At 41.6% G+C, this 22,407-nt stretch overlaps 1 protein-coding gene across 1 annotated transcript in view; it reads left to right on the top strand.

Annotated features, from left to right (window-relative positions):
• Positions 1-22,407, top strand: part of MTCL1 (microtubule crosslinking factor 1) — a 398,239-nt gene that overhangs the window by 374,902 nt on the left and 930 nt on the right. The window contains 2 exon segments of the mRNA XM_033934045.1: positions 1,524-3,057; positions 22,215-22,406. Coding sequence (XP_033789936.1) covers positions 1,524-3,057; positions 22,215-22,406 — 1,726 coding nt within the window.

Here is a 22,407-nt window from a genome sequence, read left to right as displayed (position 1 = left end):
GCAGAAAAAAGCTCTTCCAGATATGTAAAATGATGACCACGCATAGGTTGTTTCAACTTTGGAAAAAGGTCAAAGTCTGGTGGACTAATGTCTGGACTGTAGGGAGCATGAGGTAACACCTCCCAGCCGTATTTGTGTAGTTTTTCAGTGACAAGTGGAAAGCTCCATCTTCCCCCCAGCCAAAAAAATTTTGACAAGCTCAATCAAAGTCAAACAAATGATGATTTTTGCTTATGATCATGAAGGCATCATCATTACAGACAAAGTTCCAGTGTATTATTGTGATTTTTTGCAAAGAATGCGCAGAAAAATGCACAAAACCCGACCTCAGTTGCTCTTGGCTGGGCCACTCGTTCTTCACGACAACGCTCGCCCGCACATAGGGAATGTTGTCATTGAAAAATTACGCAAATACAGCTGGGAGGTGTTACCTCATGCTAACTACAGTCCAGACATGAATCCACCAGACTTCAACCTTTTTCCAAAGTTGAAACAACCTATGCGTGGACATCGTTTTGCATCTCTGGAAGAGCTTTTTTCCGCCGATACCCGAGCCGTTCGGCAACTGAAGAAAAATAATGTCTTGGATGGAATAATGACGCTTCCTGGATGTTGGGACTCGGTCATTGCAAAGCAGGGAGACTATATTGAAGGATTGTAAAGAAATATTTGAAACCCCCCCCAAAAAAAACATGTAAATTTAAAAAAAAAATAGTATGCATTATTTATGCAATGACCCTCGTAACACACAGGTATATGTGTGTGTATGCTTCCTTATGTTCTTAATGTATCCTACCCATTATCTAATATATATGCTCACACACAGTATAAATAGAAAGGTCCATGTACATGTACATGTCATATATAATAAACTGTCTCTGGAAAACATAACTAAAGTCACCAGAACCAAAAATTGAGGCTTTAATGAATTCTTTTAGAGCAAACAATTTGTAATACAACAGTCCAGACCTCATTTTTTTTACATGAAGAGGTTGCAGAAGTTCAAACACGTTACTGCTTTGTAATATAAAAATTGGCCCTTCTCAACATTTTGGATCTGCACTTTGTTTTCCCAGAGACGGTTTCCTATCTCAGCACAAGTAACCAACTGGCAAAGAAATTTAAGCTAGTACTTCTGATTAGTGGTGCAAAGCCCTGGATCTAACAAGTCCCTAGCAAAGTTTTTAAAGGACTCTTGGAAAAAGCATGCAATAGACCAGTTTCACAAACTATTTCATGAACCTAGTTCACATTTGAGGGTAATTTGGCATAAACAGGATTTATCTATTATGAGATTAGATAAATTGTAAATTGCATTGAACTCCTTCTAGGGCATATTAGCGATCCATAAATGCTCATGTAATGTAATAAGTACAGAGCAATTTCCTAGAATTTATTAGATGGTATGATCTTCCTGATTAAGAGTACCGCCAATGTCACAGTCTCCAGTGTTGCACAACAATTTGATTTACTGAGGATCGTGTGGTCTCATAATGGTATTTATTTTGCTTTCTCTTTTTCAGAGCCATGTCTGTTTCATCAATGTCTGAATTCCAGCGTTTGATGGATAGCTCTCCTTTCCTCCCTGACAAGAACCTGACTTTAAATAGCAGTAAAGAGGACATAACGCCACCACTGTCACCTGATGATTTAAAATACATTGAGGAATTTAACAAGACCTGGGATTATGCTGACCCAAACCATGGTAGGGCAGCAGAGACCCCTATGGAAGCTTGGGGAGAAAAAGCAGAGATTGTAAAAGCAGAAAATGATTCCACTGTAGATCCATTCCAGGCATCATCATGGTACCTTACTACCAGTGTTACCATGACAACCAACACTATGACCAGTCCTGAACACTGCCAGAAACAACCACTAAGGAGTCACATTGTTAATGAGAAAATGGGAGTTAGGGTCTTTCATAGCCCACCAATGGTTCGTAGGTTTGACAATCCAGTGGTGACAAGCAATGAAGGAAAAAACCTAGTTGATCCAGACTTTTTGTTTTCTATGACCAAAGTTAAAGGGAATGTAAGTGAAACAAAGGGAAGTTCATCAGAGGTATTTGGAAGATGGAACTGTGATATCACAAAACATCATAAAGATTACCTGGAAAGTGGACTTCATAATGTTGAGCGCCCTATTTGTACAACTGTTGGTTTTGCTTCATCTCTGCACAATTTGAGTGATGACATGAAGGAAGTAGCCAATTCTGTCAGAAATGCAATACGTTCCAACTCAGTGGATTGTCAGTTCAAAGACATGGCTTGTCAAACCAATGGTAAGAGAAATACAGGAACACAAACTATCCAAACTATCAGTGTTGGCTTGCAAACAGAAGCTTTGCGAAGCATCACCAGCAGTCCACACAAATGTCTAACCCCAAAGGGAGGCTCCACACCTGTTTCATCACCATCAAGAAGCTTGAGGAGTAGGCAGGTGACCCCTGTAATTGAAAAAGTTCAGGCCAAGTTTGAACGCTCTTGTTGTTCTCCCAAATATGGTTCTCCAAAGTTACAGAGAAAAGCTCTTCCAAAAACAGATCAGCCAAATAACCGGGTTTTACCAGGAACTCCTCAGAAAGGGTTCAGTGAGTCTGCATGGGCCAGATCCACTACAACTCGAGAGAGTCCAGTTCATACTACTATAAATGATGGTCTGTCAAGTTTATTTAATATTATTGACCACACTCCAGTGGTTTGTGACTCGCTACAAAAACTCTCTAGGTCAAGTAGCAGATCTAGATCAGCAGAACCCCGGGCAGAATTTGGGCCCACGAAGGAACTATGTATGGAAGTCCGTGGAAGGTCACCTAGTCCTGTCCGATTAGGAATAGAGAGACAAAAAGAAGATGTTACTGAGCTCATAAGCATTAGACAGGATCTGTCTGCACCTCCAGGATATTCACTGGCAGAAAATGCTGCCAGGATCTTGAACAAAAAGCTTTTAGAACATGCTCTGAAGGAAGAGCAAAAACATACTCCAAACAGTCCAGCCAGCCTTCGAAAGGTTAACAGCATAGGAGACATAGTAAATGCTGAACCAGGATCCATTGAGGTAACAGTTGTTCACAACAAATCTCTCATTGTTTAAGAAAATGTATACTATGCAGATATATCAATACAGGTTGAGTCTGGGACTACTGGCTTTAGTAAGTCTTAATTATTAGCATGGAAGTTTAATGTATTTTTAATAATTGCAGGTGGAATTTGTTTAATTATGCAGGTGGAATTTGTTTAATTATATTGAATATTTTTGATAAAGCCTACAGTTGATTCTATGTCTATTTAAATATAGTGGAAAATCAAATTCAGAAATGTAAAACTAATAACTTTATGTTCAAGGTGACTGAAGTTGTTTGGGTGCACACACCAATTTCAAGCTCCTTTTATTCATGGCATCGAATACTACCAAGCACTCATACAGTCTACCATATTAATAAAAAAATGGTAGCACAAGATAAATGCAGAAAGACAAACATTTTAATATGGTATACATGCTGTAAAACCTTCTAGAACCCAACTCAATCAGGCATTTGGAAGAGGTTAGTATAGAGTAGGGGTTGAAATGTATGGAAGATGAACCCCCTGCTGAATATGCATGAGATGCATTTTTGTACAATGGAGGAAACGCATGTAAATGTATCGTAGGCATATTCAGTGGGAGTTTCTTGAAAACCCAACCCATCTATTGTGGCATGCAAGGGCTAGAGATTTATTTATTTAATTTAAAAAAACATAAATAGCCTTCCTAAACCTAAGTGGGTTACAAAATCATAATATGCCTACTTCTAGTTTGACGTCTTGCATCCTTCTCTTGCCAAGTGCTTCCTTAGCAGTCCACACACAAGTTATCCAATGGGAAAGACGGGGATTAGACATATCTTTATACTCTACTTTATAGTAAGCGTAGTACTGGATTACTTTTCTGATTTGCGCAAGAGTTGAAAAGTAATATTGGACAAAATTGTTTTTGCATGTGTGGTGCCATTTCCCAATTCTAATCATGTTATATAAGTTGTTATTGCAGCACATCTATCAGTAAGTTGACTATAGTGAAGTGCACTGTCCCATCAGAAAAAGACACAAAGGGGTGTACCCAGATACCTAAATAACAATTTGTGTTATTTCAGGGACAGTCATGCACTCAAGAGATACTCAAGGTTGTTCTTGGAAACTTCAGTTGTATTTGTGTGTCCCAAACTATTCATTTTGTAGATATTTTAGGTTACGCAAACCATTTTCACTAAAATATTCCTAGAAATACAGTGTACTTCGCTGATGACTTGCAACTCGAGTCATCACCCCCTGACACAGATCCGTGTTTAGGAACAGCTTGCATCAGGAGTGACCCTTCTCAGCGTCACACATTCTTTTTCCGTCCCTCTCCACCTCTGCTAGTCCTCTAGAGCAGTGGTTCCCAACCCTGTCCTGGAGGACCACCAGGCCAGTCGGGTTTTCAGGATAGCCCTAATGAATATGCATGGAGCAGATTTGCATGCCTGGCACCTCCATTATATGCAGATCTCGCTCATGTATATTCATTAGGGCTATCCTGAAAACCCGACTGGCCTGGTGGTCTTACAGGACAGGGTTGGGAACCACTGCTCTAGATCCTGTCCTGCAACTGCTCATGAAGAACTGTTAGAAACCAGAGAAGTGAAGAATCAGTACTGGCATGGTTACCATAAATAGGAATACAGTAATAAATTCATATGTCTATATACTATATAGCCCTTTATAAGAGCTTAATAAACAATTTATTTATTCATTCATTTATTCAGCCCATTCTCCCAAAGGAGCCCAGAACAGGTTACAAAAGTACATTCACAGTATAGACAAGACAGAGATAAGTGAAAAATACATACTTGGCATATAGCTTAGCAGATATTGCAACATTCACAGAATAGATATAACAAACATAACGTAGATTGATGTTGCAGTATTCATGGTATGACAGAACATAGCATAAAGGTAATACAGCTTTTGCATTGCAGAAGACTATATGGTTGATGGTCAGCAGTTGGGTTCTAGTGGGAAACAGAGATAGGTTTTACTGGGAATGACATTTGAATTTTAGTATGTGGCACAATTTGGATATACAGTACTTGGAGTGTTTAGTAGGATTGGTAACTGTTTAAGTTATATCTTGGTGGCATTAAGTTACAGTGGGGGGGTCCATTTGTTGTACCAGGAGATGCCTGAGTTCTGTTTAAACACAGTATTGGATGCTTTGGTCATTAAGGAGCTGGAATTGTAAAGAGGAAGGTGTTCATGGCCTTCCTGAAGTTACGTAGGCTGTCTAGCGATCTAACGGATGTGGGGGGACGATGTGCCATAATCTAGGAAAAAAAATCAATGTTGAGCATTTGGGTTTGTTAGTTACAGTTGGTCTTTCATCCTTTTGAAGCAGAGAAAATGAGTAGCTGGTTGACAGTTCCAGGATCTGTTCTGTGAGATTCCGTTTTATGCAAATATTAGTAGGTAGACAGTCTGAGATATACATTCTTTTAAACTTTTCACATTTTTTCAAGCGCCTACTATCTTATCATGCCACACTACAGTGCATTTTAATATTGTCAACTCATTGATTGACTATGCTGCTGCAAGTTAGATCTCATTTCTTTTTTTTCCTGTGAAATGTAAAAATGATAACCTGACCAAAGCAGCTTACCTGCAATGTATAAGTATTTTTGCATGAAAAGATTGGTTATGCCATATATTGAATACCCTACTGTTACCGTGGTTCCCCCCAAATAAGACACTGTCAAATTAATTTTGGGTCCAAAAATGCACTAGGGCTTATTTTTGGGGATGTCTTATTTTTTTTGTGTATACAACAATCATCTCTCACCCATCCCCTTGTGCAGCATTTTCTATCCCTCCCATCCCCCCTCCATGCAGCAGAACCCCCGACAAACTCGCCAACCCATCCCCCTGCACAGCATCTTTCCATCTCTCCCTCTCACCCACCTGTGCAGCAGAACCCCAACGACCCTCCCACCGCGAGGCCTACAAACCTCCATTCAAACAGCAGCGATGGCAGTACTGAACAAGCTAGGGCAGGGGTGTCCAACCTGCGGCCCCGTGAAGTATTTTGTGCGGCCCCCAGTCGAGGGCAATGCAGTGTTTTCCTCTGCTGCCCCCCGGGTGTTTACCGTCTTGCCGGCTCCCTCTGTCTTGCTGCAGCGTTTGTGTGGCCCCAGAAACATTTTTTTCGGCCTAGCTGCTAGGGCTTATTTTCATGGTAGGTCTTATTTTCAAGGAAACACGGTAGTCTGAACCATTTGGTAAGTTGCTGAAAAGATGTTTCTGGGGAACAAAATTTTTTCATAGATTCATGCAGTAGGCATTATGCCATCTTTTCTGTGTTTTCTTTGTCATGTGTATTCTTTAAGTGCTGACGAAGACCTAAATTATGAAACTGAAACTTGTAAAATTTGCAACACTAAACTGATTTTGCTTTCCCTTTCCCAGTTAGCTAAGAAACTAAATTGACCTTTACTGGCACATAAATCTCATGTTCTCTCTCCTTCCCTGTATACTTCTACTGATCTTGATAAAACAGTTTAAAAATTATGCATGGAACAATGACTGGCAGCTTTCATTTATTCTTTGGGCTTTAAACAATTCTGCCGCTTTTGTTATGTCAACCAAGCTGTTTGTCTCCTAGAACTTAACTGAAGGTAAGGCATGTTTTTTTTGTCTCGGGTGGGGGTTTGGTTTTGTTTACTTTTTTTAGTGTTATTATTATTTTTGCGCCCACTATTAGTTTGTTTGGGGGGGGGGGGGGTCGCTCAGAGCTGGTTACTGGCAAATTCATGCTCCACTGCAGTAGATGCAGCAATTGGCGCATGCTCCTGCTAATTCACTAAATCACTATCAGAGTTAACCTAGGTTACAAAGATTGCTAATGAAACGTTTGCCTCAGCTGGATAGACATGGAGGGCACTGTATGGATGGTTGCTTTTTTGTGCCGTGAAATTGAAAGCAGCAAAAAGTGCCTTCCCAGTTTCTATTCATGAGGAAGTAGGAAGTAGTAGGACGAGACATAGGGCCAGATTCTACAAACGGCGCCAATATGGGCGGCCACCTGTCACCGATCGTGTGTTAATCATGCAACGGCGCCATTTGTAGAATCGCAGCTACGTGACAAGTAGGCACTGGACATGTGGGCCAGGGCTTCAAAGGCCTACATTTCTGGCACCTACCTTTGGCCTCCATTTTTTTTATAATGGCATTTTAATTGTTCTTTAATCGGCGCAGCCAATAAGTGCACTGATTAAACCAATTAAAACCAGTTAAGTTAGGCAGCGATAGACCCTCTGCACCGCCTAACTTCGGGCGCCAATTTTAGAATCAAGCCCAGACACAGAGACCTGTGGAACTGAGCAACGTTAGTCATTAGAAGTTATTTAACCTCCCCATATCTCCCCCCCCCCTCCCCCAAAAAAAGAGGATGTTAGAAAACCATGAAAAAGTCTTGGAATCCTTAGAATATCCCAGTGGCAGATTTTAAGACAACACCAAATGTAATAAGGAGCATTCCAGACCATCTGAAAGGGCATCACACTAACCCGCTCTAATACTCAACCGTGCTAGCGGTTTTAGCGCGGGGAGCCGCGCTGAATGACCCGCGCTGCTCCCGATGCTCATAGGAACGCTGAGCATCGGGAGCAGCGCAGGCCACTCAGCGAGGTTTAGTAGAAAAGAGGGTAAAAGTTGTCACATATGACATTCATAAAGTTAGCTGACTCATTTCTTCTTTAAGTAGACTAATGAAAAACCCCTATTACTTCATTCAAGGCAATACTATAGGCTGCCAAGGCTCTTTCCTCTGAATCTTTTCTGTGTTTTTTCACTGCCAGCTTTATAAAACTCCTCACCCTCATGTATAGTTTTTGCATTCTGCTTTCTAAAAAGTACAATTCAAAGTAAATGATTCCCAAAATTAAATCTGAGCTTTTAAGGTTCTCAGCAACAACAGCATAAAGAAAACAAAACACACTTTTTTTTTTCTTTTGCAGTTTGGGGGAGACAAATCTGAATCACCTTCTTCGCTGACTATGATGCTTAACAGGATTTTTTTTTTCCTTTGCAAACCTACTTGCTTTTCTCTTTTCTGTCTGTTCTATCTAGAACCAAACTGTCTTACTAACTGCCCCCTGGGGACTCTAACCCTGCCTGCCTCACTGCTGTAAGTTCTTTCTTCTTTCCAATTCTGAAGAGATTTTTTTTTTTTTAAACCTTTGGTTATTGAAGATGTGTGTTCTGAAATAATCTCCATAAATCTTTGAATATGAACCAAGGCTTGTACTATCCAGGTGGACCATGTATTTAACTTAACTCATGTGCAAGTTATAGGAATCCTGAAAAGCTCACTATGGATTCCTTTTACTAAGCTGCGATAGCGTTTTTAGCATGCGCATAGTGCACGCTAAATTGCTGCATGCGCTAGACGCTAACGCCAGCATTGAGTTGGCGTTAGTTCTAACCGTGTAGCGTGGGGCAATTCTGTGCGCGCTATAAACGCAGCTTAGTAAAAGGAGCCCTGTATGAAATAAATGTGAAAATCAGAATGTTGCCAGCAGCTGTTTTGCACATTGCTGAAGTCTTCTTGCTTTATTTTTAAGTACTGTTCCATTAATTTGTTCCAATAATAATCTAGGGGTAGTGGGAGGGTGGTCAGGAGAAATTTTTATGACCAGTGAGAAAATAATTGGCTTAGGTTCCAGTGTTTGGGGGTGATTTTGTCTTCCATCAGATCGCTGTAAATAAGTGCTCAAAAATAGGCCATAGTATTTCATGCACACCTGAGTGGCAGAATTCAAGTATGCTTATGACAGATTTAATATTATAATATTGGTAAAGAGCGGAAGCAAAGGGAGGGGTGGTAAGAGAGGAAACAGCGGGCAGTGAGAGGAAGCATGGGCCTAGTGACCCCAGTTTGGCACCAGCAAGCTGTAATTCCCCAAAAGTCAACTGGGTTTATGCCATCAGGTTCACAATGTATGCACCATCAAGCAAGAGCAGATGTTCATTCAATAGCTTCCAAGTTTATTCGGTATTTGATATACCGTTTATCCAGAAATACTTAAAAGGTTTACAATAAAGTAATGTACTTAAAAATATAAGAGCATATAAAATCAGTTTAAAAAGAGGGAGAAAAAAATGGCAGAGGGGACAACTAATGACAGAGACTAACTGGAACAATAAGGAAGAGGGGGGGAGGAAATGCAAAAAAAAAATTAAAAAAATTTTTTTTTAAAAAAGGAAGTTTATCTCTTTAGATTATTACAAAATGTCTTGGGGGAGATGGGGGGAGAAAAAGTTGGATAAGCAATGAAATAAATACTGCTCATAGCTAAGATATGTCTTTAGCAATGTACATAAATCAGAATAACCGGACAAACTGAATGAACCAGTTAGTCTTTATGTGCTAAAGCTCCTGTGTCAGTTGGTGACGTGTGTGTACAGAAATTACTGTAGATAAGCATCAGTGTACCATAATAATCCAAAATAATTGTTTCCCTGCTTTTATGGGTCAATGCATGCTCATCTTTTATTAAAACTTTGCTCTTTATTTTTGTTCCCATGATAGAAATGCCTACCTTTTACAGAAGTCATAGTATTATCTGCCATTTATTGACTGAACTTTTATGTACCTCACCTGTGTAAAACTAAGGGCTCCTTTTACTAAGGTGCGCTAGTGTTTTTAGCACGCGCTGCCCCCACGCTACGTGCCAAGGACTAATGCCAGCCCAATGCTGGCGTTAGCATCTAGCGTGCGGGGCAATGCAGCGTGCACTAAGCACGCACTAAAACCGCTAGCGCAGCTTAGTAAAAGGAGCCCTAAGGTTTTCCTGTAAAATGTGGAACATTAATGAAACCGTTCATGCTGAAAATGTTAAGTGTGAAAACTATGCTCTGGTCTGAATTCAAAAGGGCCTTTATCTGGGATAGGCATGTGGGATCTCTTAGAGAGAGAGAAAGAGATAATGGTTACTGCGGATGGGCAGACTAGATAGGCCATTTGGCCTTTATCTGCCGTCATGTTTCTATATCTTATTACTGAAGTACAAATTCAACTTATATTTTTGGGTAAAGGAAAAAAAAAAAATTTAAACCCAGCCATACGAAATATTTAGAAATAAACTCATGTAGAAGTTTCTTGTAAAACATGAAACTTAAAGGCAATAAAAGACCTTTGGCCTATCCAGTGTGTATACCCAAACCAGCTGCCTGGTCTCTTCAATCTCCTCCTCTCCCTGAGATCCACTGAGTATGCTCTATGCTTTTTTGAATTTAGATACTGTCCTCATCTTCACAGAGCTTAAGAAAAACAGTAGATAAACAAACTGACTTTTTCAAAAGTTCAACAAGTTTCTGAAATTCCTACATTCTATAGCAGAAAGAAGTGAGGGCTGTAAAGCACAGTTTCAGTTCCATCCGAAAAAGCACTGGCATTTTCAGCCCAAAAAAAACAGGCTGACCACTGATTTCAGGCCAATCTCAACACCAAAGCCAGAATCAAAATCAAAATTTGATTGGCCTCTAGCTAGACCCACAGAAGATGTAACTATACAAACTCTGATGCTATGCTTCCCAGGTTATATAGGCAGTAAACTGCATTTAGCAGGAAGGAGCATAGCATCAGGGTTTGAGTAGTTGTCTCCTGCTGCCAGGCTGGGTTTCCTGCTTTCCTTTCCAAGCTGCACTTTTTGGGGGGAGTGAGGGGGAAGAGAGATAGAGAGAGAGGTGTTGAGAACTGCTGGACCATAAGGGGGAAAGGGAGAGAAAGGAAACATGGAGTTGCTGGACATTAGGGGTGGAGAACAGAGAGGGTTCCGAATTGCTGTACCATAGAGGTGAAGCGGAAGGGAGAGGAGATAGAAATTTGCTGGACCATAAAGGGGAAGGGGTAGAAGGACAGGGAATTGCTAGTCCATAGGTGTAGAGGAGAGAAAGGGAGGGGGATAGAGAAATGCTGGACTGTAGGGGTAGAGGGGACAGGGAAATGCTGGAACATGGGGTGGAAAGGGAGAGGGACAGAGAAATGCTGTACTATAGGGGTACAGGAGAGAGAGGGGGGGGGGGGACAAGGAAATGCTGGACTGTGGAGGGGAAAGGAGAGGGGACATGGAAATGTTGGACCACAAAGGCAGGAGAAAAGGAGGACAGAGAAATACTGGGCTGTAATAGCATATTGGAAGGGAGATGCTTGGCATGGTGGAACCATATAGGAAAGATGATGGGGAGTTCCCAAGGAGATGAATAAGAGGAGAATGGTGAGTACAAAGAGTAAAAGTATAGTAATGGGTGGAGGGTGAAAGAGAAGGGAATAGGAGGCCAGAGAAGGAGTGAGACGGGATTGCCAGTGAGTAAGTGGAGGAGACGAAAAGTTGATAAGTGAGAGGGTGAAATTTGAGTGGGCAGACAGATGAGAGATAGGAAATATGTCAGAGATGGATGAAGTGAGGGAATGGAAGAAGAAATAACAAATTGATAGCACCCATTAGAAAAAGAGCAGAAGGCAGAAAAGAGAAACTGGGACAATCATGCTTGAAAAAATAAAATGACCAGACAACAAAGACACATAAATGTGCTTTATTTTGAATTTATTTGGCAGAATATGTAGGTCAGGGTTTTAGGCAATGAGCAACACTGATGTCTCTATATTTTGTTCAGCAGAAGAGGAAATACATTTGGTTTTATTTCTCCTATGTTGTGGTATGTGCTTAGTTTGACTTGGTGGAGTTCCCAGTTCAATTTTTTAAATATTTCTATTACAGTATATGATCCCTTATTCTGTACTTGGGGAGGGTTTGTCTGTGTTTTGTGTGCGACTGAGGCATGGTGCTCTGTATGTAGAACTCTGTAGCAGTCCTACTTGTTCTGTTTACCAATAGTAGATGTATTAGTATTCTAGAGCCCTGTGGTAATATTTTTTATTTTTTTTTATTATTATTTATTTATTCAATTTTCAAAAATATAATTCAAGATTTACTTGTACAGAAAGCTTTAAGTCAAGAAAGAAAATCACAATAATATTATAAATTCAAAAATACCAAGTTAACTTAAATCAGCTCAAGTCCACAAAAGATCCAAAATGTAATTATAAACAGAAAACAAAGAAATATTTATTAAGAAAAATAATGCAAGTCAGCTGGTGAAGACATCTTAATTATTATATACCCCTCCATTCTTTTCCTTCTCAAGCCGAGAAAGAGATAGGAAAGTTGTCAGCTGGTAAGGCTCAAAGAAAACATATTTTTGAGAATTATATTGTATAACACATTTACAAGGATATCGCAGGAAAAAGGTTGCTCCAAGAGCTATAATTCCCGGTTTTAACATAAGAAACTCTTTTCTTCGCCTTAGTGGGGGGGGGGGGGGTCGCCAGGGCCAGGAGGACTTGGGCTCCCTCCTGGCCCGAACAACTAGCAGGGGAGGGGTTCGCCAGAGCCAGGAGGGCTTGGGCTCCCTCCTGGCCCGATATTGTCGGGGAGTTGGGGAGTCGGCGGAGCAAGAGGGCTTGGGCTCCCTTTTGCCCCGATCGTGTTGGGGGTGCCGCGGTTGGCTGGGGCAAGAGGGCTTGAGCTCCCTCTTGCTCCGATCGTGTCGGGAAGTTGGCGGGGCAAGAGGGCTTGACGTCAGAGAAAGGGCGGGATCGCCGGAAGAAGCAGCGCAGGCGCAGGGCTCACAGAAGGGCTGGGACCGCCAAGAGGAAGCAGCAGGACACCGGTAGGAGCTTCTACGTGATGGGGGGGGGGGGTCGGGAGGCTGTGGGGGTGCGAGCGGTCCTTCAGGGTGGGGGTGCGGGTGGGAGTGCGTGCGAGCGGTCCTTCGGGGTGGGGGTGCGGGTGCATGCGAGCGGTCCTTCAGGGGGGTGAATCGGACGTCGGGGGGGGAACTATGTAAAAAAAATTTTGTACATCGCGCTCACACGTATAACGTGCAAGGTTATGCACGGTTTGTAAAATCATGTATAACGCACGCGTTATATGCGTGAAAATATGGTACTTGTATTGCAAAACCTCGCTCGTTTAGAACAGTCACTACAATCCCGCAGCATCAGAGAGAGAAGAACCATCGGCTCAGTTGTGATGTGACGCGTGTATACTGTATGTACTTGTATTGCAAAACCTCGCTCGTTTAGAACAGTCACTACACTCCCGCAGCATCAGAGAGAGAAGAACCATCGGCTCAGTTGTGATGATGTGACGCGTGTATACTGTATGTGCTCGTACCGCAAGACTTTGCTCATTTAGAACAATCACTACACTTGCAGCATCAGAGAGAGAAGAACCATCGGCTCAGTTGTGATTAGAGGTCTGCACGGGAACGAGGATCGCGGGAATCCCCCCCCTAACCCACGGGACTCCCACGGGGACTCCCCTCTGGCCCACGGGACTCCCACGGGGGGACCCCCCTTGAGCCAACAGGACTCCCACGGGGATGGAAGGCTTTGGAAGCAGGGTTCGTCCATATAATATAATGGACACATCAGCCTTAGTAAAAGAGGGGATTTATAAGTTAATTACCTGAACAGAAAACAAAAAAAGGGTTCCACCAAAGAGATTCCACAAGGAAAACAGCAGCGCAAACACAAAAGAAATTGTGGAATTGATGATCCTGTTAGAAGTAATTGCTGCTTTTTATGGGGATGGGTGGGTATGGAGGTAATTCCTTGCGGGGATGGGTGGGGACGGAGAGGATCCTGACGGGGACGGGTGGGGATGGAGAGGAACCTGATGGGGACGGGTGGGGATGGAGAGGATCCTGGCAGGGACGGGCGGGGATGGGTGGGATTTCTGTCCCCGCGCAACTCTCTAGTTGTGATGTGTGAAGCTTTTGTCTAAGCTTCACTGGCTCCCAGTTATCCTCAGGGCACTACAAATGCGCCTGTCTAGCCTTCAAATCTCTACACGGCATCCTTCCTCCCCTCTTTCCTCTATCTTGGCTCTCCTCAAATCCTACCTCCACCAGATCCACTCAAAAATTCAAATTATCCTTCCCCTCTTTAAAAGGCATGTCCCATACAGAAAACTTGGGACATCCCTCCTCTTCAGGATCACCGAGCTGTGGAACAGCTTCACTGCCCCTCTTCGGAGTTCGACCTCCCTCCAACGCTTCCAAAAACATTTGAAAACTTGGCTTTTCGCTAAAATGTAACTACTCCCTCCCTCTCCATTATACTAAGCCCCCTCTTTCTTTCTTTTTACTAAGCCCTTCTCCTTTCCATTGGAGTTCCCTTTCTATATTAATTCCTGTAAACCGTGTCGAGCTCCACTTTTGTGGAGATGATGCGGTATATAAACTTAAGGTTTAGTTTAGTTTAATTTGTATACTGTATGTACTTGTATTGCAAGACATTGCTTGTATTTCAAGTTAAAATTTAATCAAATGTTTTGCTTGTCTTGCAAAACACTTGCAAACCAAGTTACTTGCAATCCAAGATTTTACTGTATACCATGTCATCATATCTACTTTTTTTCTCTGTATTTGTATGTTAAACTCAATAAAATTTTTGAACTAAAAAAAAAAATTACATAGGTAGAACATATAATAGACAGACTTTAGACATGACAAAACTGAAATGAGGTGGAAATAGTGGAAAAAACATCAGGGATGGGGTTGCTGGTAATCAAAAATTTGTTCCTTGTTACTTAACAATGAAGCATTAATTTTATATTAATTTCCAAAAGCATCATTGAAAAGGAAGCATTTCAGAGAATTCTTAAATTTATCTAGTGTCATTTCTTCTCTAAGATGGGTAGGTAGGAGATTCCATTGTTGGGGGGCCGTTACTGAAAAGATTTTGTTTCGTATGGTATTTATAGCCTTCAAGGAGGGTATTGTAAGAAGATGCTGATTAGAGGATCTTAGCATTCTAGAGGTAATATGTGTAAAAGGAAAGAAGGGTCTTAGGAATTGTACATTTCCCACTTTCAATTTTATTTTAGATAATTCTTAGGTATATAGTCTAGCTTCTTTTGTTACCATTTGTGAGGTAGAAGCTGCTATTACATTATAAGCCCTCCAGGAGACAGCACTGGTTGGAAGGAGGGAGAGAAAAGCGGAAGACACTGGCAAGATGGGAACTGAAAGAGGGGAGATAAGAACATAAGACTTGCCTCTGTCGGGTCAGACCAGAGGTCCATCGTGCCCGGCAGTCCGCACACGCGGCGGCCCCTCAGGTCCAGGACCTGATAGTGCTCCTACCCTAAAACTCACATACGCTTTTCGCTTTTGTCCTGTAGAGTAACCTTCTATCTATACCCTGCAATCCCCTTCGCTTCCAGGAAGTCATCCAGTCCCTTTTTGAAACCCAGTATTGTACTCTGTCCTATTACCTCCTTTGGAAGCGTGTTCCAGGTGTCCACCACCCTCTGAGTGAAGAAAAACTTCCTTGCATTCGTTTTGAATCCGTCCCCTCTCAGTTTTTCCAAGTGACCTCTTGTTTTTGTTGTCCCTGCTAGTCTGAAGAATCTGTCCCTCTCCACCCTCTCTATGCCTTTCATGATTTTATATGTCTATCATGTCTCCTCTCAGTCTCCGCTTTTCCAGGGTAAAGAGCCCCAGTTTGTCTAACCTTTCAGCATATGAAAGGTTCTCCATTCCTTTTATCATCCTAGTTGCTCTCCTCTGGACCCTCTCAAGTATCGCCATGTCTTTCCTAAGGTACGGTGACCAGTATTGGACATAGTATTCCAGATGTGGTCGCACCATTGCTCGATACAATGGCAGGATAACCTCCTTCGTTCTGGTAGTGATACCGTTTTTGATAATGCCCAGCATTCTGTTCGCTTTCTTTGAGGCTGCTGCACATTGCGCCGCTGGCTTCATTGTTGTATCCACCAAAACCCCCAGTTCTTTTTCTAGGGTGCCCTTCCCCATCACCCTTCCTCCCATCGTATAGCTGTACATGGGGTTCCCTTTCCCCATGTGCAAGACCTTACATTTCTCCACATTGAAGCTGAATGAAAGGGTAGGGAGAGAGAGAGGGGAATCAAGATGGCGACGGAGTGAGTCACGCTGTCGGGTGGCTCCTGCACTTTGTTGGCAACTTTTTCAATTTTTGTTGGGGAACTTACCTTTTTTTCCTCTGTAACATGCCCAAACGCAGGGGTAAGCAGAGGAGTGTTCTTCCTGCCTCCTCTTCCACCTTTTTGACGCGGCAAACAGCAATAACAGCTTATGCTGTTTCAGCCGGACAGGGCATTTCCGCTGACCTCGGTGGGCAGACCTCGGTCTTGGAGGGCGAAGTTTCGCTCAGCCTGCTGGGACCTGGAGTTCCTCCGCGCCCCGGGACGACATCGGGGACGCCTACAGCAGCCCAGGAAGCGCCGGAGTTGATGTCTCCGTTGGCGCTGCAGGTTTTGCCTTTGACCCCGGATGAGGATCATAGCTTGCTGACTTCTCTACAGCCAGCATTTGAACCCGGAGGATGTGAAATTCGGAGTGAAGAAGGGACAGATTCTTTTGTGGAGCCTCCAGGAATATCTCTCCCAGCTCCTCTGATCAGACCATCGGTGATTGACATGGAAGTGATCTGCAGTGCCCTGGAATCTTTGCATAAGGTATGCTCCCAGTTTGTTTCCTCAGTTCAAAATTCTAATACTCAATTTAAAACCCTTGATGAGAAATTCCAACGCCAGTCTATTAGAATGGACAAATTAGAAAAAACTGTGGCAGAAGTTAAAGATTCTACTAATTTACACCTGAAGGAAAAAGTTTTGCTTACTAGGAAAATAGAAAATTTGGAGAATGCAAATAGGAATCTGAATTTGAGACTTTTAAATTTTCCTGTCTCCAAGTTTCAATCACCTAGAGATTTATTTTATTCCTTTTTGAAATCAGTTTTGAAATTTCCAGAAAATAACATTGCCACCGTTACAAAGGTTATATTACCTTAATCTTCCAAAAGTGCATGAAGAAAAAGGAGGAACATCACCAGGAGAATTGGATCTCATTGGTATGCTAGAGACATCCCAAGAGGAAATTTCAGTTTGCTGGTAACTTTTGTTTTTCTTCAAGATAAGGAAGCAATTCTTCGTCTATTTTATAGGACTGATAATGTGGAATTTCATGGATTCAAGATTTCAATATTCCCTGATGTATCAAAATGGATGCAAGCCAGACGTAAGAGATTTCAGGCTTATCGTCGGTTAACTTTGAATTTGGGAGCAGCTGTTCAGTTACGTTTTCCATCTAAATGTTGCATTACATATCAGAATACTAGATATATCTTTTATGAACCTGATCAGTTACAATTCTTTCTTGAGAGTAAAGCAACTACAAGAGGCCCAGAGACTTCTCCTAACCAGGCTAATAATTGACTCTAGCTGTACTCTGTAATTTGATTAATTTAGTTAGTTCTTGAAGTCCAACTTCCCTTGGAATTTGTTGATTCTCTCTCTCCTTAATGTGGACTTTAATCATGGTTACTAGTGTGGAATTATTTTATAATTTTATTTTTGGGTTTCTTCTTAAATTGATGTATTTCCTTTCAAGTATTGTTACTTGTAAAAGAATATATATAAAAAAAAAAAAGAAAGGGTAGGGAGAGAAAGATAGGAGGTGCTAGGTGAAAGGATGTAGAGCGAGATGATTAACTTTCAGAGACCAACACTTCCTTCCTCAGGTCAGGAAAGGATACCATAACAATAATATACTATCCTGACCTGAAGCAGGTTTTGGCCTTTGAAAACTAATCAAAAAATGTATTTCTATTCCACTTTACTTTTCAGTTTAAGACAGAGTACCTTGTATTCTGAGTAGCTTAAAATGTAGTACATTATAGCTTGGGAATTATTTGTAATCCCTTGTGTATGTCTTGTGTGAATATATTTCTGTATATGTCTGTTGTGTTCTCTGTGTATGCTCTGCATGCACTGTGGCTTCCAGGGGGGGGGGGGTATATGTCATGAGAGGGAGAGCTTGTAGGGTGGTGGTATAGTTGTAAGGGGTACCTTTTGGTAGAGGAATTGCTGTAGAGAGTGAGGCAGTTTGCAGGAGGGATAAATTTTGAACGTGATGAGATTTCTTTTGGGGTAGGGCAGTTTGCTGGAAGGCGGACGGTTTATTTTTTGAGGTGGAAGAATTTTGGAGGGCAGATTGCAGGAGAATGGGAGAGTAATAGGGTATATTTTTGGCAGAGGGGGACAGTTTGTAAAGGGATGGGGCAATTAAAAAAAAAGGGATGGGGCAATTTATGTGAGATTCTAGGGCAGTTATAAGGAGTTGTAGGGCTTTTTGCAGGGCATAGATTTTAGAGATGGGGCAAGTGTGAGAGCTAGTTTTTAGCAAGTGGGGTTAGTGTGCAGGATAGTGGGGCAGGTGGGGTTATTTTCTAGGTTGGAGTAGTTTTAGGGGCAATTTGGAGGGTAGTGGGAGAATTATGACGGATATTTTTGGGGTGGGGACAGTTTTTAAGATGTGATGAAGCAGTTGCAGAATAGTAGATATATGCAGTTGTAGGAAGAAGGAGAAAAACAAACCTAGATCAAACTAAAATCGCTTGGAAAAAAATCAACAAACAATACAAACTTCTACTAAAGAACAAGAGAAAAACTCATTACACAAATCTTATAGGCACAGAAACCCAAGACTCCAAAAAACTATTTCAAGTCTTAAAAGACCTCACAGATACCAAACCCTACACAACCACTAATAATACCCCTCCCCCCTCAGCTACCCTCCTGGCAGAACACTTCAAGAACAAAATCACAAACGCCAGAGCCACCCTCAATGCTACCCCATCCCTCCTAAAGATAATCACAACTCACCCCACAGACAAAGATTCAACTGCAGCAGACAGAACTTGGTCACATTTCCCCAATATACAATGGTCTGAACTCAACTATCTCTACAAAAAATACAGCCACGCCTTCTGTGACCTCAACCACTGCCCTTCATATCTCCTTACTACCTCCAGTGTAAAATTCCGTACTCTTCTTCTACAATGGATTCAATCCACGCTCAAAGACGGCATTTTCCCCTCGGTCCTCAGCGAAATCATCATCACCCCAATCCAAAAAGACCCAAAAGGTCCACCAGATCAACCATCCAACTTCAGACCTATTGCCTCAATACCACTATACGTCAAACTCACAGAAGGCCTAGTAGCCAAACTCCTCACCAACTATCTGGATGACCATAACCTACTCCACCCTATGCAATCCGGCTTCAGAACAAACTACAGCACAGAGACACTACTTGGCTCCCTCATGGATACAATCAGACAACAACTAAGCACAGGAAAAAAAAATACTTCTCATACAACTGGACCTAACTGCAGCATTCGATCTAGTAGACCACAATATCCTTCTGCAAATATTAGATACAATAGGTATCTCAGACAAAGTATACTCTTGGTTCGAAGGTTTCCTAAAATCCAGAACCTACAGTGTAAAATCTAACAAAGAAAAATCAAAACCTTGGTCAAACCCCTGCAGAGTACCACAGGGATCCCCACTATCCCCTACCCTCTTCAACCTATACACTGCCTCTCTCGGAACACATCTAGACAATCTAGGCATAACCACCTACAGTTAAGCAGATGACATTACCATTCTCTTACCATATGACCAATCAACGTCCTCCCTGACCAAAACATTACAACGAACACTAGACTCCATTACAACCTGGATGAAAGATCACAAACTTAAACTCAATCCAGACAAAACCAAATTCATTCTCTTTGAAAATGACAAAATCCAAACCATAGCCAACCTAGAACTCAACTCAATCAACTACCCCATCCAAACCACCATAAAACTACTAGGAATAACTATAGACAGTTGCTGTACCATGCAACCGCAAATAAACAACACAATACAGAAATCCTTCGCTATCATGAGAAATCTCAGACAAATTCAGAAATTCTTTGAAAGAACACAATTCCAGTTTATAGTACAATCCCTAATCCTAGGACTACTGGACTATTGCAACATCCTCTACCTCCCATGCCCAACCTTTATGACCAAACAATCCAAAATACAGCTTTAAGACTCATTGAGAAAACATGACCATATCACAGAAGCCTACATCAACTCACATTGGCTACCAATCCAAGAAAGAATACAATTCAAATTCTACTGCATGTTATTTAAAACTCTTAACGGAGACAGCCCGTCCTACCTGAACAACCGCCTCATCCCAGCATCCACAACCAGACACAGAAAAACACACTCCCCATTCATTCCCCCCCCCCCCCCCCCCCCGATCAAAGAAGTAAAACGATCAAAACTACACGACAGCCTCCTGGCCACTCAAGCAGCAAAACTGGATGGCCAGATCTCCAACCTTCTGGTGTCCACTCCAGACTGCAGGACATTCAGAAAAGAACTAAAAACCATACTTTTCAAGAAATTCCTGAAACAGCCCTAACCTCACGTTCTCTCAACAACACTAATAATAGACAAAGGATCTACCCTTTACTATCATAGCAAGGACAATTGTAGTTTATAAATCTTCTGTTAAGCCTCCCTGTTCTTAACTACCAAAGAAATGTCAAAAGATCTACTCTCTACCACTCTAGCAATTCTATTGTCATCCCATTGTAACCCTGTTTATAAATCTTTTGTAAGCCACCTTGAACCGCAAGGTAATGGCGGAATAGAAATCCCTAATGTAATATAATTTTTGTGGCGGTGGTGCAGTTTGCAGGGCTTAAGATTTTGTAAGTGGGACAATTGTTGGAGGCAGTTTTTGGGATGGGTGAGTTTATAGGATAGTGGGTCAGTTTGAAGGGTAGTAAGAGAACTAAGGGGTGCCATTTGTGAGGGATGGAGCAATTGCAGAATGGTAAATATTAGGGATGGGGCAGTTTGCTTAGGGTTGTAGGGCAGTTGGCAGGGTAGGGATATAATTTGAGGGGATAGAGAGAGTTTGTGCAGTGGTAGTTTTTTGGGATGGGGCAGTTGGGGGACGGGGTGGAAGAATACAGAACAGGGATAGATAATTTACTAATACTTATTTCTATAATGTTGCTAGACATACGCAGCTTTGTACACTAAACGCATAAAAGACTGTCCCTGCTTAAGAGAGCTTACAATCTAATTAAAACAGACAAACAGGACAAAATAAGGGATTAGGGAATTGCTTATGGTGGGAAATGAGGGATTCCTTAACTGCTGTTTCACTGTATGCAAGTTTGTGTGCTACAGAAGCTGAAACTCCTACTCCCACAGTAATATATTGGGTCTTTTTTTTGGGGGGGGGAAGGGGGGTATTTCTCTGAAATCTCCTGTTGGATTTGGCCCATTTTTTAACATGAAATATCTTTTACTGGGGTTTTTTTTTTCTTCATGCCAGTTTTCATGCCCGTTCAGTAATTTTTTGAGAGTTACTGTATTTTGCCCCATTTTTGACCTTTTTTTGTATAATTCTGTCTTAGTTTTATTGGGCTGGAAAGAATAGAAAATTATGAAAAGGTAAGAGACAAATGGGGGAATATAAAGAGATGACAAGAAATTTCCAGAGAGAGAAAAATTAGAGAAAAAGATTTTATCAATCTCTGGCATTTATAATTATCTACGTAATTTTGATTTGTTGTTAGTTTTCTTTTTGTGTTGCTGTTTGGTATACATTTTCATAGTTAAAATGTTAACTTGAGTTCTTGAACCTTGAGTTTAGTTAATTATAGGAGAGCAAATAATGATTTCTTACAGTTTATCAAATTCAAAAATTTACCCCCTCCTTTACAATGCCGCGTTAGCATTTTTATCGCCGGCCACAACGGTAACGGCTCAGACACTCGTAGGAATTCTAAAATGTAAGCGCGGCTTTGTAAAGGAGGGGGTAATTAGAGGTGCTGAAAAACTATAAATTGTGCCATGTACAGTTTTGCTTTGAAATTTATATTATAAATTAGATGAATGATCATGCAAACAAATTACAAATGTACCTGACTAGAAATACAGGGATATCTGGATAGTGAATTTTCTTGAATTATCAGAATGTGTGTTGATCAATAGCTTCCTAAGCTGAAGTTGCATTTTGCATATTCTGTTCATGTCCTCCTTGAATTTTGCTTGCATATGAATGCAGATATAGAGATCTATGCAGGGGGGGAGGAGTGCTGTTCCTACAGCAGCATCAGTAAGATTTATACATGCTTTTAATGCCATTTTAATTTGATTTATTCTGGACTAAAAAGCAGTCTCTGTGCAAATCACTAATTTTCTTTTTCCATTTTTCACCACCAAGGAACTGCCAAGTTCTGCACTAGCTCCCTCCCTAGAATCCTGCTTCTCCCGTCCAGAGAGACCAGCAAATCGTCGCCTGCCTTCAAGATGGGCTTCACATTCCCCTCTTGCCTCACCGTCTCAGTCAACAGGAGATTTGTCCTTCTCAGAGGAATCGGAGTGCAAGGAGCCGTGGCCGGGGAATAAAAACCAGT

The sequence above is a fragment of the Geotrypetes seraphini genome, chromosome 2 (genome assembly GCF_902459505.1).
Source record: "Geotrypetes seraphini chromosome 2, aGeoSer1.1, whole genome shotgun sequence".
In the NCBI taxonomy this organism is placed as follows: domain Eukaryota; kingdom Metazoa; phylum Chordata; class Amphibia; order Gymnophiona; family Dermophiidae; genus Geotrypetes; species Geotrypetes seraphini.
Note: the sequence above shows the minus strand (reverse complement) of the source record. Positions and strands in the feature narration are given on the sequence as shown.